The sequence below is a fragment of the Castor canadensis genome, chromosome 1, assembly GCF_047511655.1.
Source record: "Castor canadensis chromosome 1, mCasCan1.hap1v2, whole genome shotgun sequence".
Taxonomy (NCBI): domain Eukaryota; kingdom Metazoa; phylum Chordata; class Mammalia; order Rodentia; family Castoridae; genus Castor; species Castor canadensis.
Window position 1 is genome coordinate 154264470 of NC_133386.1, and position 16912 is coordinate 154281381.

The window sequence follows — 16912 nt, forward strand, 5'->3', positions numbered from 1 at the left end:
TAGGGATATTTTGACAGTTTCTTTACCTATTTGTATTCCTTTTATTCCTTCTTCTTGCCTAATTGCTCTGGCTAGGAATTCCAGTACTATGTTGAATAGGAGTGGAGATAGTGGGCATCCTTGTCTAGTTCCTGATTTTAGAGGGAATGGTTTCAGTTTTTCTCCGTTAAGTATAATGCTGGCTGTAGGTTTGTCATATATAGCTTTTATAATGTTGAGGTACTTTCCTTCTATTCCTAGTTTTCTTAGAGCTTTTATCATGAAATGGTGTTGGATCTTATCAAAGGCTTTTTTTGCATCTATTGAGATGATCAAGTGGTTTTTGTCTTTGCTTCTGTTAATGTGGTTTATTACGTTTATTGATTTTCGTATGTTGAACCACCTCTGCATTCCTGGGATGAAGCCTACTTGGTTGTGGTGAATGATCTTTTTGATGTGTTGTTGAATTCAGTTTGCCATTATTTTATTGAGGATTTTTGCATCAATGTTCATTAAGGAGATTGGCCTATAGTTCACCTTTTTGGAGGTGTCTTTGCCTGGTTTTGGGATAAGTGTAATACTGGCTTCATAAAATGTGTTTGGCAGTTTTCCTTCCCTTTCTATTTCATGGAACAGTTTAAGGAGGGTTGGTATCAGTTCTTGTTTAAAGGTCTGATAGAATTCAGCAGAGAATCCATCAGGTCCTGGACTTTTCTTTTTGGGGAGACTCTTGATTGCTGCTTCAATTTCATTTTGTGTGATAGGTCTATTCAGGTGATTAATTTCCTCTTGGTTCAGTTTGGATGATCATATGTATCTAGAAATCTGTCCATTTCTTTAAGATTTTCAAATTTATTTGAATATAGGTTCTCAAAGTAGTCTCTGATGATTTCCTGGACTTCCATGGTGTTTGTTGTTATCTCCCCTTTTGCATTCCTGATTCTACTAATTTGGGTTTTTTCTCTCCTCATTTTAGTCAGGTTTGCCAGGGGTGGAGGAAAGAATTTGAGTTCTAGTTTACTGGACTCCAAATCTCAGGCCTCTTTTCTACCAAATTACCAGGGAAAACAAGTTATTAATTTGGTAGTATAGTGATGTCCTATGTTTTTGCTTTTTTGTTTTAATTTATTTTGGTCTTTTGGTCTTGGTAGGAAACAGGTAATCTGTCACGTATACGCTGCAACCTTTTTTTTTTTTTTAAATCTATAGTTATATCAAGAAATAAGGTTATATCCATTATGGATGTCAAAATTATCTGATGTACTTAATTACAACTTACTTATTTTTGGCCTTAATTCCAAAGAATGGTGATGTATATGCTAAGTATTTGGTTATTTTTTTTCCATGTTTCTTCCATGAGGGGTACAATGAACTTCTAAAATATCTGAGTTTAGAGTTTTCATCCAATTTGGGAAGTTCAGCCATTATGTTTTCAAATATAATTTTCTGTTCCTTCCTCCTCATTCTGGGTCTCCAATTGAATTTATTATTCTATTTCATGTTGTACCAGAATACTGACCAGTCTTTTAGTTTCTTTTTTGTTTTTTTTGGATAGATTTATTGCTATGTCCTCAACTTCACTAAGCTTTTTTTTCCATGTTTAAGATGTTGCTAATGCCATCCATTGTATTTTTCATTTCACATTGTCTTTACTACCTCCAGACAGTTAATTTAGGTTTTCTATGTCTTATCATACTCATGTTTTCCTCTGTCTTCATGGAGCTTACATCATCTTTTTCAGCTTTAAATATACTCCATTTTATTATTTATTTTTATAATTCAATAATTGCTACTTCCAACAACAGAGTGACTGGGACATGGGCATCACCAACTCCAAAAAGAGCTGGCATAGTTACTGTTTGTCCTTACAGCCTGCCAACCCTGAAAGATACTTTGTGCTAAATGAGCCTAGGAGTGGAGGAAATAAAAATAGCCCTATCAAAAATGTCATAGACTGCCACTATTCTTACATATAAGAAGCATAAATGTTTTCTCGGGTGTATTCCAGAGTGTTGAAATGGTTGTTTTTGTCAATTTTGTACATTTTTATAGGTGCTTTTTAGGGAACAGATTTGCCTGCTTCCTCACTTGGATCTTCTGGGAAGTCTCCTACAATACTATTTTTACTATCTTTTTTTCTAATTCTATCATCTGTGTCATTTGGGGGTCTGTTTAAAATTGGTTAGTTTTTCTTTCCATTATCATACTTTCATGTTTCTTTGTAAACTTGGTTGTTATTGAATGAATGCTATACATAGTTAATTTTATCTTGCTGGATGCCAGAGTTTATCTATTTCCTTAAATATAGACTTCATTCTGACATAGAGCTTTTTGATTCTTTCTAGGAATACTTTTCAGATTTGTTTGGCAGGTTCAGAACATCCATTAACCTAGGGATAATTTGGCCCCACTGGAAGGCAATACCCATTGAGAACACTACTTGATGCCTCACATGTCAAAAGAACTTTACTAATGGGAATGCAAATCATTCCTAGTACTTTGTGAACTATGCAATGCAATTGTTTTGTCTGCTACCTTCAGGTATTTTGTCCTGGCCTCAGGTAGTTTCCATACATGTATGTGCTGATCAGTGCTGAACTAACTATACAGAGAATCTTTTGCACATCTTCAGTATTCACTCTGTGAAGTTCTCTCTTCTCTGATCCTCTACCTCACAAATTCTACCTACATTAGCATGCCTGAACTCTGATGTCAAGGAGTCTGCCAAGCTCCCTGTACAGTTGCCTGGAAATTCCCTCTAAAGAATAACAAGTCTAGAGCTCACTTCACTTGTTTCTCTTTCTGCAGAGATCTCTTTCCTGTATTCCTAATACAAATACCTGAAAAAACCATTGCTTTAAACAGTTAAAAGTAAGCCTGACTCCTCCTGGTTCCTCCAGCATGGTTAACAATGGAAATTTTCTAGATGCTCAGTTAGAATATCACTCAGTATGCAAGTATATAATAGATATTTTAATTCCAACCACTAAAATCACTACTCCATTTCCTTTATTACCATGGTGAGCATCATTACTCCACCAACATTTATGAAATACTCACTGCTGGAGAACATATTGTCTTATTTAAGAACTATAATAATATTAACTCCCATTTCACAGAGGAGAACATTAAGGCTGAAAGAAATTAAGTAAGTTGTCCAAGGAGACACAGGTAGTAAAAGTGGTATTACATGTATTTGAATAGAAATATAAATTCTGATGTGGACAGTCAAGAATAGATAAAAATTCTGGGGAAAATGGTATAGAAAGACAGTTATGTTTATTTTAATTACCTTCAGCAAACTTTACCCTATATCATGTTTGAATTTAAAATACACAATCATGCTATATAAAGGGAATGCAATGATTATTGGGAGAAACATAGGAGATTTTGTTGATCATAATTATTTTAATTAGTAAACTAAGATTATTTTAAAGTTCTTCAATAATAGGAGAATTAAATTTAAAACATTTTTACATCTTGGTTTATATATATTTAACCATATATACAGTAAGTTACCAATAGGTTTGAGAACTGTTTCCTTTGTTTTTAACATAAAATACAGTTAGTCAAGTCAAATTATCTGGTGAACTCCCTAAGAATTTGCATGTGGTCGAGTGAGTAATAAAATTTAGTTGGCCCACAAAGATGGAATGGTAAAAGCAGACATAAACTTGAATTTAACCAGGGAATATTTTACTCATCAAGTAAAGGCTTGGTTTGGTGCAGTTCCAGTTGGGTAACTTACTTAAAAATGACTTTTTCATGTTAAAATATTTAATACTCAATGGCTCAAGTCAGTGATGTTTGGTATACCCTAACAACTATGATTAAACCAAATACTTTGGCTTGAGCTGCAGTGCTCTGTTATTCAGAAACAAACTTTCCGAACACAAAATAGTCTATTGTCATAAGTTTACATTTCCTGTTTTATGAAATATCTCAATGTTTCTGTCAACAAAACATGAATTTTCATTTATTTCTTTGAAAAATCTAAAAGAATGTGTAGAATCAACTAACTTGGGGGCTGAAGCACAGATAGACTATCTATTTAATGATAATTACTTTTTTGATCTTTTATATTTGCAGTCCACTTTTCTAGACTTGCTGAAATTATGAAAAACATGATTAGGTAATGGCACCATCCATTCCTCAGAGCCCACATTTGTAATTAGCTTTGAAGAAGAGACCTTCAACAAACCATATAAAGTTCAGTATTAGATTCTCTCCTATCCCCTTTTTCAAATCTCAGAATTCAAGATCCTCCTTCTCTGGTACGATAAATTGGCTCTCCACCTGTTTCAGGATCGTGGAGAGAAGTGTCGCAAGTCTATGACAAAGACTGACAATAAAACCATGGCTGTTTATGCCAATGAACATTAAAAAATAAAAGCCAGAATCCAAAAGGGAAATTTTTTTTGGAGAAGTGAGTTTGCAGTTAGGTAAAGATCTCACAATATAGCACTATTGTTATCAAAAGGGAAACACCTGTTTCTCAATGCTCAAGCATGAAATTTACCATAAAGAGGAACATTTTTGGGGTTCCTTTATGTTGCTCTGTTTCCTGCTGTTTATTCCTAACATAGCTTGGTTTGCTATTTTTCCAAACTGTTTTCACAATCCTGCAAGGCAAATACCTTAACTTGAGTTACAGGGCTGGTCCCTCTCTTTTCATTTTTTATCCCAGTAGGTGAGACCGCCCCTGCTGTGTTTGGTGGCTGTGGAGTTGATGGCATCTTTGCTCCAGGTGACACCTGCATGCTGGCCAGCTGAGCGGCATAGAGCTGCTGCAAAACAGAGAAGACAAACATTGATCTCTTTAAATGCAGCTGAAATGAGGTTTCAAAAAAAAAAAACTTACCATATTGTTAGATAACTATTTCTTTGACAATTTCTTTTTGCAATTTCTCTTTCACTATACTTAAAAAGGAAAATAAGAAAAAAACAAATAATAAAGAAAAAGGGAGCTTTGGAATGGAAGTCATGGTTCTATTCCTGTTCCTTCCTTAACCTCCATAAAAATTTCTTTAAATGTATGGTATGTCCACTCATATAATTTTATTATTTCTGAACTAAGAAACTAACCTGAACTTCACTACAGATTCCTGGAAGAATGATATTTTTCTTATTTGGCATGGATCAAGCTTCTCTGAGGACTCTGATTCTTCTGCGTGATGAACACTGCCTTCAAGACCTCAGAGGCCCAATGAGAGTCACTCTTGTCTTGAGGTCTTATTTCTAGGCAGCAGATAACATAACCCTCAACAGAATATGGGCAGATTTGTAGCTGTAAGAACAAAAAGTTAGGTTTCTTTCTCCTGGCACAGGAGCTGCCCACTTGTATCTCAGCCTGAAAAAGGAAACAAAGTGCTTTCTTTATGCCCCAGAACTGGTCACCTGGTTTTGCTCCTCAAATCCTGTCTTTGCTTGGGTCTCCAGGTTTATCCTCATAAAATTCTCATTGCTGTTTCATGGTCTTTTCTGAATTATTTCCTATAGCTCTCTTTGGCAAACCAATGATCTTTTTTACTCATTCTATCTTCTCAACCTTAAAAGGATTCCTCTTCCCTGAGACATGACAAAACAGACAACCTGATACTATAAATCTTAAAATGATTAACCTCAAAATACATTGATTTAACTGAATTTGGGTCTAAGATTGAAATCAGGTTGGCCAATTTCTTCTTATATAATTTTATCAAAGTAATCTTATACATAGTTTCATAAGTTCAATATTACTTTAAGTCTTAAAAGCCAACAGAAATAAACAAATAACAACAAAACAGCATGCTCAACTTGTATAATGTAAAACCTCTTAAGCAGATGGCCTTGGGATTTTCCTCCTCTGTCCTCCCCACCATACTCCCTGCTCTGTGGAGACCATCTCTTTCAACTTATTTAACTGTTTTGTCTAGTATTTGTCAGGTTGTATGTGCTTTTATACTGTTGTATTCTTCTCCCGTGACTTCATGTAATAGAAAATGAAAGTAGCTTGCTTATATTGGCAACTCCCACATTTGCTCCCATGCTTCCCTTCCCAATTTCTTACTGTAATATCACAAATTTTAAAATTAATGTTTACTGTTTTATATGATTCTCTTTAGATACTACTCACAGTTGTGGTATGCAATGAGATGTATTTAATTTTCTCTTTCTCAACTTTTTATTTTGTTAGATTTAATATTTGCCTTGCTGGGACTTCGCTAAAATGGTAGAGCACCTGCTTAAGCAAGCATAAGGCCCTGAAATGAAACCCCAGTACTGCTCAATAAATAAATAAATAATATTTGCCTCATTTCCTTTCTCATTTCCTAAAATCTGTAAGAGATCAACAAAATTCAATCCAGTATGTTGAATATATAAGGTAATCTATGTATCCTTTTTATCCCCTCTTGGAGACATCCTTTTTTAGGATTTCCTGTCTTCTTGCTCCAATCTGAATTAGTTTGTTCTTTAGGCGTACTGCAGATCTATGGTATGTGGAATTCATTTCCCTCGACTGTACTGGATTTTCTGTTTCCTGCCTATCATCTTTTCTAGTCTCTTAGTTAACTCTTTTTGACAGAATACATCCTCCAGAAACTACCTGAGATAGATGTATGTGAGGTTAATTTTTTAGAAACTAATATTTCTGGAAAACATTATATATTCCTCTCACTTGATTGTAGTTGACTGGTATAGAATTTAAAGTTGAAAAGATTCTCTTAGTATCAAAGATATTGATCTGTTGTCTTTTTATTTTTATTACTAAGGAAGTTTGATGCCATTCTGACTCCTGATCCTTTGTATGGAATCTATTTTCTCCTCTGAAAGCAACAGGATTTTTGCTTATAACAAGTGTTTTGAAATTTCCCTATGAGGTTCCTCTATCTATTGAATTTTATATTTATGGTTTGGAACATTCAGTCAGCCCTTTTAATCTGTAAGCTTGTATCTTTCAAGTCTAGAAAACTTCCTTGGGATTTTTATGAAAGACTTTCTTCCCTCTATTGTTTTTCCTAAACCTGTATTAAATAAATGTTGGATTTCCTACTGACCCTCTATTCTAATTTTTTCCTTCTACCCATCCCTCTTCAAACTTTTATTACACTGTATAACAGAAGTTCTTTACTTTATCTTCCAAAACATCTAAGAATTTTTTTAAAAATTCTGCTCTTGAAGTTCTAAGTGTACTCTTTTGTTCTTGGGTTACTTCTTTTTATAGTATCCTGTTCTCTATTCTGTTGGATAACATTAGTGATAGGTTTGGTGTTTGTTTTTTCTGTTCTCTGCATTATCTCTTTTTCTTTCAAGCTCTTTACTATTAGAGGCTTTTCTAAAGTCTCTGGAGTTCAATGACTGTTGAACTCCATTTATGACACTCCATTTATGGGTGTCATAATCAAAAACTGAATGGGAGGGAAGTCTAAGTGTGGGAGTAGACTTATTGACTGACAGGCTTCAGTATAAACTAATGATGCACCAAGTTGCATTTTTGTTTGGAATCCCAAATGTTAGTATTTATAGGTCATTTCTCTTACACTGGGCCATTTTCTTAGAGAGATTATCTTCAAATTCTTGCCTTGGTTGGGAGATGGTCTTGTGTGTCATGATTAGATGAGCCAAGCAGAAGAAGGAAGCTGCAGGATCACACAGTCTAGTGTACCCATGTCATCTCCCTGTTTTCAAAATGACATCATAACTCATTCTTGGTTATGCCTGATGTCCCAAGACATAAACCTTCCAAGCACAGTTTCTCAAGAGAACAAAATTCCAGTTTTTGGTGGTGGTGGTTCTTGAGAGGAAGGGATAGTAGCTATGAGGTTGAATGAGGTTAGGGAGGGACCAACTTCAACCAGTCATCTTGTCTATAATCCACCTCTTACCTCTGCCTTCAATGATACATGATGTCTTTAATTCCTAAGCATTTCAAAGAGTCAGGTCGTTTATAAAGCTTAGGTATCAGCTTTCTCTTTTTTATAAGATAGTTATAACTTATTTATCCATTTCTAATAGTCCAACAAATTTTTGGGCTTTCTATTTCTACTTGAAGGTTTACACCTATTAATCCTTAACTGTTGCTATATTGGGATTTGGGTAAAACTAGCAATAAATAAATGTGTTTGTTCTGCTATAATCAATCAGAAGTCAGATACCCTAATCTTAACACCATGTAATGCTTGAAAATTTCATTCAAATATTTTCTTTTCCTCTTATAATCAAGATTACTCTATTACCTTGATAGTCAAATTTCTATCATAATGAATAGAAAACTTCCTAGTCTATAAGCCACAGAGAAAAATAGCTCAAACTTTGCCATATTAGTAGGGGAGAAAAACAGGTGGTTTGTATATAATTTCCAGCATTACTATCATTCAGATGGACAAATAAAAAAAATTACAGTAATCAAAAACAGACCTTTCAGCACATGTAATTAAATGAAAGCTTAATAAAGAATAATTTGCAAGAGCCAGATGTGCTTATGTCATGATTGTTGCTTTCTTTGGAACAACTTTTCTAATATAACAAGCCTCTAAAGAAATTAAAGTTTCATAATTCTGTATGCAATGACTCAGTGGCAAGAAAAATTCATAAGTAAGAGTCAAAGTGCTAGAACTCAGGCAGAAGAAAGGCTGTCTTTGTATTTCCTTTTTACTCTGTTGTATACCTTTGCTTTGAAATTCAGTCAGGTTTCTTCATAAGGGGGACATGAAATTTCTGATTTGGTTAAGCCAGCTAAGAAAAATTCTATCTTGAATGAAATGGATAGATGTGGTAAGATGTTAACTATAGTAGCTGGTATTATAATCAATATATCCTACTATTATTAAAGACTCATGAAATCTTAGATGCCTTCATTTTACCTAGATAATTCAGAGGAACAAAAGGAAATAATTCATTTTATTTTACTCTGTCCTGAGTCTTTTAGGGAAGATCATCTAGTGAAAAATGCAGAAAAACAAATCCTTTGAAATAAATATACTTTTTAAAATGAAGATTCAATGCAGTGATCCTTCAGATTGATTGAACAATACAGTTGATTTTTAAAACTAGAGCAATGTTAATTGCTTTCTCTAAAGCTCTCATAATCATTTATTTTATACCTTTTTCAAGTAAGTTATACATAAAGAAGGCAAGACCCCACGAACCCTGAGACTGCTCAGAGCTGGTTCTTGTGAGTTGTGGTTGCTGATACATTAAAAGCAGGAAGGACTGCAGCCACATCCCATGAAACTTATAGGGCTGAGTAGACTGGATGGTAGGATATCATATAAGATTTAGTAAAATGAGCCTTGAACTAAAAAATGGAGTACAATGAAAGTTAAAATATCACATATCTAATGAAACATTTTAGTTATAAATATCAACTTCAGATTAAAGATTTTAAATTTGATTTGGATAAGAATGTAATCAATTCATTATATAGGCATAAATTTACAAAACATTTTCACAGCTCACCTTCTACATCTAGCATCATTAGAATATGTTCTATGTATAAGGCTCTGTGTTAGAAGCTGAGGAGGATTCAAAGTCTTGGACCAAACATATAACCCTGGAGGAGATGTAAAATATAGATCCTTAACACTTGATCTGCACCTTTCTTGGATTTCTTACCACTTTTTTAACTTTGTGTTTAGTTACGCACATATATCTTATTATCCTCAATAGACTGTAAGCTTACTGAAGACATGATCAACCCATAATTAGGCCTTGCAAATAAAAGCTATATAAGCAATACTTTCTGAATTAATGTACTATATAGAGAAACATATGTTAGGAAGGGAACAGCCTGTAAATGAGGTAACAGAAGTGGTATGTGATTATATTTATTGTATATGAAATAAATAATTTTATGGTGTTGAGTTTAAAAAATAAAAGAAAAATAAATTCAATACCAGCGATATTGTTTCATAAGAAATGGTTCTTTTAAGGTGAATATGGTTAATGTACTTTCTATACAAGAATAAATATAGAATTTTTAAAGTAGTTGAAATCACCACAAGAAGGGGAATAAGGCAAAAAGGAGAAAAATGGAGGGGATGAACCAATTCATGTGATAATCTGTACATATCACATGATAATATATTATTTATATATATATAGAAAGAGAGAGAGAGACAGATGTCATAATGAAATTCTCTGCATAGCTATCTTAAACATAGCTATCTTTTTTTGGTTTCTATTTCGTTGATTTCAGCTCTTATTTTTGTTATTTCTCTCCTTCTATTTGTTTTGGGATTTGCTTGTTCTTGTTTTTCTAGGAGTTTGAGATGTATCATTAGGTCATTGATTTGGGATCTTTCAATCTTTTTAATATATGCACTCATGGCTATAAACTTTCCTCTCAAGACTGCCTTAGCTGTCTACCATACAAAGAATTAATGAAACAAAAAGTTGGTTCTTTGAAAAAATAAACAAGATCGATAGACCCCTGGCAAACCTGACTAAAATGAGGAGAGAAAAAACCCAAATTAGTAGAATCAGGAATGCAAAAGGGGAGATAACAACAAACACCATGGAAGTCCAGGAAATCATCAGAGACTACTTTGAGAACCTATATTCAAATAAATTTGAAAATCTAAAAGAAATGGACAGATTTATAGATACATATGATCATCCAAAACTGAACCAAGAGGAAATTAATCACCTGAATAGACCTATAACACAAAATGAAATTGAAGCAGCAATCAAGAGTCTCCCCAAAAAGAAAAGTCCAGGACCTGATGGATTCTCTGCTGAATTCTATCAGACCTTTAAAGAAGAACTGATACCAACCCTCCTTAAACTGTTCCATGAAATAGAAAGGGAAGGAAAACTGCCAAACACATTTTATGAAGCCACTATTACACTTATCCCAAAACCAGGCAAAGACACCTCCAAAAAGGAGAACTATAGGCCAATCTCCTTAATGAACATTGATGCAAAAATCCTCAACAAAATAATGGCAAATCGAATTCAGCAACACATCAAAAAGATTATTCACCACGACCAGGTAGGCTTCATCCCAGGGATGCAGGGGTGGTTCAACATACGAAAATCAATAAACGTAATAAACCACATTAACAGAAGCAAAGACAAAAACCACTTGATCATCTCAATAGATGCAGAAAAAGCCTTTGATAAGATCCAACATCATTTCATGATAAAAGCTCTAAGAAAACTAGGAATAGAAGGAAAGTACCTCAAAATTATAAAAGCTATATATGACAAACCTACAGCCAGCATTATACTTAACGGAGAAAAATTAAAACCATTCCCTCTAAAATCAGGAACCAGACAAGGATGCCCACTATCTCCACTCCTATTCAACATAGTACTGGAATTCCTAGCCAGAGCAATTAGGCAAGAAGAAGGAATAAAAGGAATACAAATAGGTAAAGAAACTGTCAAAATATCCCTATTTGCAGACGACATGATCCTATACCTTAAAGACCCAAAAAACTCTACTCAGAAGCTTCTAGACATCATCAATAGCTATAGCAAGGTAGCAGGATATAAAATCAACATAGAAAAATCATTAGCATTTCTATACACTAACAATGAGCAAACGGAAAAAGAATGTATGAAAACAATTCCATTTACAATAGCCTCAAAAAAAATCAAATACCTAGGTGTAAACCTAACAAAAGATGTGAAAGACCTCTACAAGGAAAACTATACACTTCTGAAGAAAGAGATTGAGGAAGACTATAGAAAGTGGAGAGATCTCCCATGCTCATGGATTGGTAGAATCAACATAGTAAAAATGTCTATACTCCCAAAAGTAATCTACATGTTTAATGCAATTCCCATCAAAATTCCAATGACATTCATCAAAGAGATTGAAAAATCTACTGTTAAATTTATATGGAAACACAAGAGGCCACGAATAGCCAAGGCAATACTCAGTCAAAAGAACAATGCAGGAGGTATCACAATACCTGACTTCAAACTATATTACAAAGCAATAATAATAAAAACAGTATGGTACTGGCACAAAAACAGACATGAAGACCAGTGGAACAGAATAGAGGATCCAGATATGAAGCCACACAACTATAAGCAACTTATCTTTGACAAAGGAGCTAAAAATATACGATGGAGAAATAGCAGCCTCTTCAACAAAAACTGCTGGGAAAACTGGTTAGCAGTCTGCAAAAAACTGAAACTAGATCCATGTATATCACCCTATACCAAGATTAACTCAAAATGGATCAAGGATCTTAATATCAGACCCCAAACTCTTAAGTTGATACAAGAAAGAGTAGGAAATACTCTGGAGTTAGTAGGTATAGGTAAGAACTTTCTCAATGAAACCCCAGCAGCACAGCAACTAAGAGATAGCATAGATAAATGGGACCTCATAAAACTAAAAAGCTTCTGTTCATCAAAAGAAATGGTCTCTAAACTGAAGAGAACACCCACAGAGTGGGAGAAAATATTTGCCAATTATACATCAGACAAAGGACTGATAACCAGAATATACAGGGAACTTAAAAAACAATTCTCCCAAAACTAATGAACCAATAAAGAAATGGGCATGTGAACTAAACAGAACTTTCTCAAAAGAAGAAATTCAAATGGCCAGAAAACACATGAAAAAATGCTCACCATCTCTAGCAATAAAGGAAATGCAAATTAAAACCACACTAAGATTCCACCTCACCCCTGTTAGAATAGCCATCATCAGCAACACCACCAACAACAGGTGTTGGCGAGGATGCGGGGAAAAAGGAACCCTCTTACACTGTTGGTGGGAATGTAAACTAGTACAACCACTCTGGAAAAAAATTTGGAGGCTACTTAAAAAGCTGGACATCGATCTACCATTTGATCCAGCAATACCACTCTTGGGGATATACCCAAAAGACTGTTACTCCAGAGGCACCTGCACATCCATGTTTATTGCGGCACTATTCACAATAGCCAAGTTATGGAAACAGCCAAGATGCCCCAGCACTTACGAATGGATTAAGAAAATGTGGTATCTATACACAATGGAATTTTATGCAGCCATGAAGAAGAACGAAATGTTATCATTCGCTGGTAAATGGATGGAATTGGAGAACATCATTCTGAGTGAGGTTAGCCTGGCTCAAAAGACCAAAAATCGTATGTTCTCCCTCATATGTGGACATTAGATCAAGGGCAAACACAACAAGGGGATTGGACTATGAGCACATGATAAAAGCGAGAGCCCATAAGGGAGGGGTGAGGATAGGTAAGACACCTAAAAAACTAGCTAGCATTTGTTGCCCTTAATGCAGAGAAACTAAAGCAGATACCTTAAAGCAACTGAGGCCAATAGGAAAAGGGGACCAGGAACTAGAGAAAAGGTTAGATTAAAAAGAATTAACCTAGAAGGTAACACCCACACACAGGAAATCAATGTGAGTCAATGCCTGTATAGCTATCCTTATCTCAACCAGCAAAACCCCTTGTTCCTTCCTATTATTGCTTATACTCTCTCTACAACAAAATTAGAGATAAGGGCAAAATAGTTTCTGCTGGGTATTGAGGGGGGGAGCGGGAGGGGGTGGAGTGGGTGGTAAGGGAGGGGGTGGGGGCAGGGGGGAGAAATAAACCAAGCCTTGTATGCACATATGAATAATAAAAGAAAAATGAAAAAAAATATATATATATAAGATTAAATGATAAAAAAAAATGTCCTTTTTCATAAAAGGAGGATAAGAAGGTAAAACAGGTCTTATCTGGGGGTTGGTACCAATGGGAAGGGGAAGATATAAGGAAAGGATGTTGAAGGGTGAGTATGATGAAAATATTATGCATTCTTGTATGAAAATGGAAAAACAAGACCTGTATTCTAAGAATGGGGGGATAAAGGAGAATGATGGGGGGATGAATTCAACTATGATATATTGTAAGCACTTTTGCAAACACCACAATGTGCCCCTAGTACAACAATAATATGATAATAATAAAAAATGGTTCTTTTGAAGTGATTTGACAAAATGTTTACTAGTTTGCTGCTCAGTAACAAATGGTTTTGCTAACTTGTCTGAAACTTTTTTAATACAAATTATACTGTTTGAGCAGTAATTAAGGAGTAGTACCAGTTTTTCTTCTCAGTATAGTTACAAAGAAATTTAAAGTTTCTCTAAATGATACTTTATGTAAAGAATACAAAAATGTTATTATCCTAACCAAATAGCTTGATTTAGAAAATCCCTTTGCAGACTTCAGTTTAGGAACAATAAAAGGTTAAACTCTAATTAACTATTACATAAGGGTTTGTAAAAATGTCCTTCCACATAGGATTCTCAGCTCATTGTCACAGTCATAATGATAACAATAAATATTCATTCCTAAAAACAGTTGAAGTTTAAGAAATCAACAATATAGTAAAGCACAGAATGGGCTTAGCAAAAGTCTCATAAATATTTAACTTTGGTGAAGATTGTTTTGGAAATACAAATTTTTCCATTGTAGTTTTAACTAATGCTCAGTGATTAGGATATTGAATTGTTTCTTTATCCAAGATATATAAAAGGTATGCAGTATAAATATGGAAAACTGAACCTAGCTAAAAATCATTCACATTTTAGAGCAGTACTCTAAGAAATGTTTTTAGTTTATGGCTAAAAAGTTTCCACCTTTATTAGCAGTATTTCTTAAAAAGTAATTAGCTTTACAATTTTGGGAAGTAGAACAAAGACATCCCACGTCATTTAAATTAGTCTGATCTCCTCATTCTACTGGTTAAGAAGTAGTTTTCTCAAGATCATATAAGTAGTTAGGATTGGAGCTAGAACTTTCCAGCTCTCATTCCAACTTTACCAGCACTTAAAGTAGAAAAGGTTATATGACGAATCTTTGCATCTTCCAAGCACATTTGCAGTATTTAATTTATTCATAGACAAGTCTTTATTAAATATTAATTAAACAAGCAACTCAGAAATGTTACCTGATTTAATTAAGCTAACATGAGACACTAACAGTAAATCAGTGCTTAGTCAGTACCTATAAAATTGTGTTTACAAAGTGTTGAGAAAGCAAGTACAGAAAATCAAGAAACCATTTAACAAAGGTATGTGATGTAGTCTGGAGGTTCAGAGTACTTCCTAAGAAAGTAACACTTTATGTGAGTAAGATTTATCCAGATGGAAAAATTAACTCAAAAGCATGACAGTATTAAGAATATCAAGTATCTGCCTCTGAGGCAGAAAAGAAAGGCAAGTTTTTGAAGAACTTAAGACCAATGTGGCAGGATATCTGGATGTGAGTAGAATGTCAGGAGAGAAGGTTTGCATGTAGGGTGAGGTTGTATAGACTTATAAGCTTGTCTCAGTCCATTTGGCTGTTACAAAGAAATACCATAAGCTGGGTGGCTACAAAACAGCATAAATTTATTTCTCACAGTTCTGGAGGCTAGGATGTCCAAGATCAAAGCGCCAGAAAATTCAGTATCTGGGAAGGTCTGCTTTCTCATAGACGGCTATCTTCTCACTCTGACTGTTCATGGTGGAAGGAGTAAGGGCTCTCTCTCAGGCCTTTTTTATAAATTAATCCATTTATGAAGGCTCTTTACACAGGACCTAATCACTTCCTAAAGGCCCACCTGCTAGTACCATCACCTTAGGAGTGAGGCTTTCAACATATGACTTTTGGGGGGACATAAACATTCAGATTATAATAAGGTCACATTAATTATTTCAGAATTTATCACAAGAAGACAGGTATTTAGAAAGAACAATGAACTAAACTCAGGAAACATAGAATCTTTTCCATGCTTTACTACTAACTCATTGACCAACTTTTAAAATAAATCAGATTAAGAAAGTTACCTGATGAGCTCACAAATCTATAAACATATATATGTAACAATGTTTCCAGGATTTCTGTACACTGAGGCTAGACTTAATGATAACTCTTTCTTGCATCTGGATCCTACCAACATTTCCATAATCAATCCTGCTTAGAATCAACACAAAGTAGTAGGTTCTACCAATCAAACAGAGCCTTCTAGGGAAATTTTTGAGTGTCTGCCAGGACATGTTACACCACTGTTGTATGAGATAAGAGAAGCATGCTTTGTCCCCAAGTAGCCAAACTGATGTTAAATTATAATGTGTGGTGCCATAATGTATTACATTTTTCATAATATTAAGTATATATTTTATACTAGCTTTCAGTGATGAAATAATATAAGATCTCCACTAGAGAATTCCATAGAGAAAAGGTACAAAGCCTTTTTTCTTCATTATCATATGATTTTCACACATACACTCTTCCTCTAGTCATCCAATCATCACCCCAATTCATTCATGACTTAATTGAACAAATATATATTGAATACTAGCTCAGTCAGCCACTTTCTAGGTATTTTATTTAATCTTCATAATAGTTGTATAAGATAAGAATTATTTCCATTTTAGAATCAATTTCACCTGAGCTCATATTCTTTCTTTTAAAATTAAGTAATTTTAAATAAGCTGTACAGTGAATCACAGTGAAACCTATTTCCTGTTCTTAGCCACCAGACAAGGATCATTGTCCAAGTAGAAGAGAGATTCTGATGAGACTGCTATTCTGAGTTCTCAAGTGGCAAAATGTATTTCCAGATGTCTTACAGCTACTCTTGAAAATGACAATTCATAATCTTCAAATGGAGAAAGAAAAGTTAATGTTACCATAAGTGTTCTTGAAGGAGTAAGGGTCACAAGTTTGATCTAGACAACTCTCCAACCAATCTTTGAACCATAGTAAAAGACAACTAAAATTCCTAGTTTGACAGACTCTTAGAGTAAAAAGAACTCTGCAGAGTATAGATAGAAATAGGAGAACTCGAGGGAATGCAAACTGACAGGGACTTTTAAACTGATACCAGTGTTCTTCAGGATGTAGAAATCCACAGAAAAAAAATATACACAACTTTATACACCAAATTCTCTTTGAAGTAGCTTCTCCTGTGTTTTGTCATTTCAATTAGCAAGAGCATTTTAAATTACTCTGT

The 16912-nt window shown here is 34.3% G+C and overlaps 1 protein-coding gene across 25 annotated transcripts in view; it reads right to left on the bottom strand.

The window, feature by feature from the left end:
* The window catches only part of Sox6 (SRY-box transcription factor 6), a 576267-nt gene that overhangs the window by 83076 nt on the left and 476279 nt on the right, over positions 1-16912 (bottom strand). For all 25 annotated transcript variants that reach the window (XM_074042103.1, XM_074042097.1, XM_074042114.1 and 22 more), the window contains one exon: positions 4617-4766. In XM_074042103.1, the coding sequence (XP_073898204.1) occupies positions 4617-4766 (150 nt within the window). The remainder of the gene's footprint in view (positions 1-4616; positions 4767-16912) is intronic.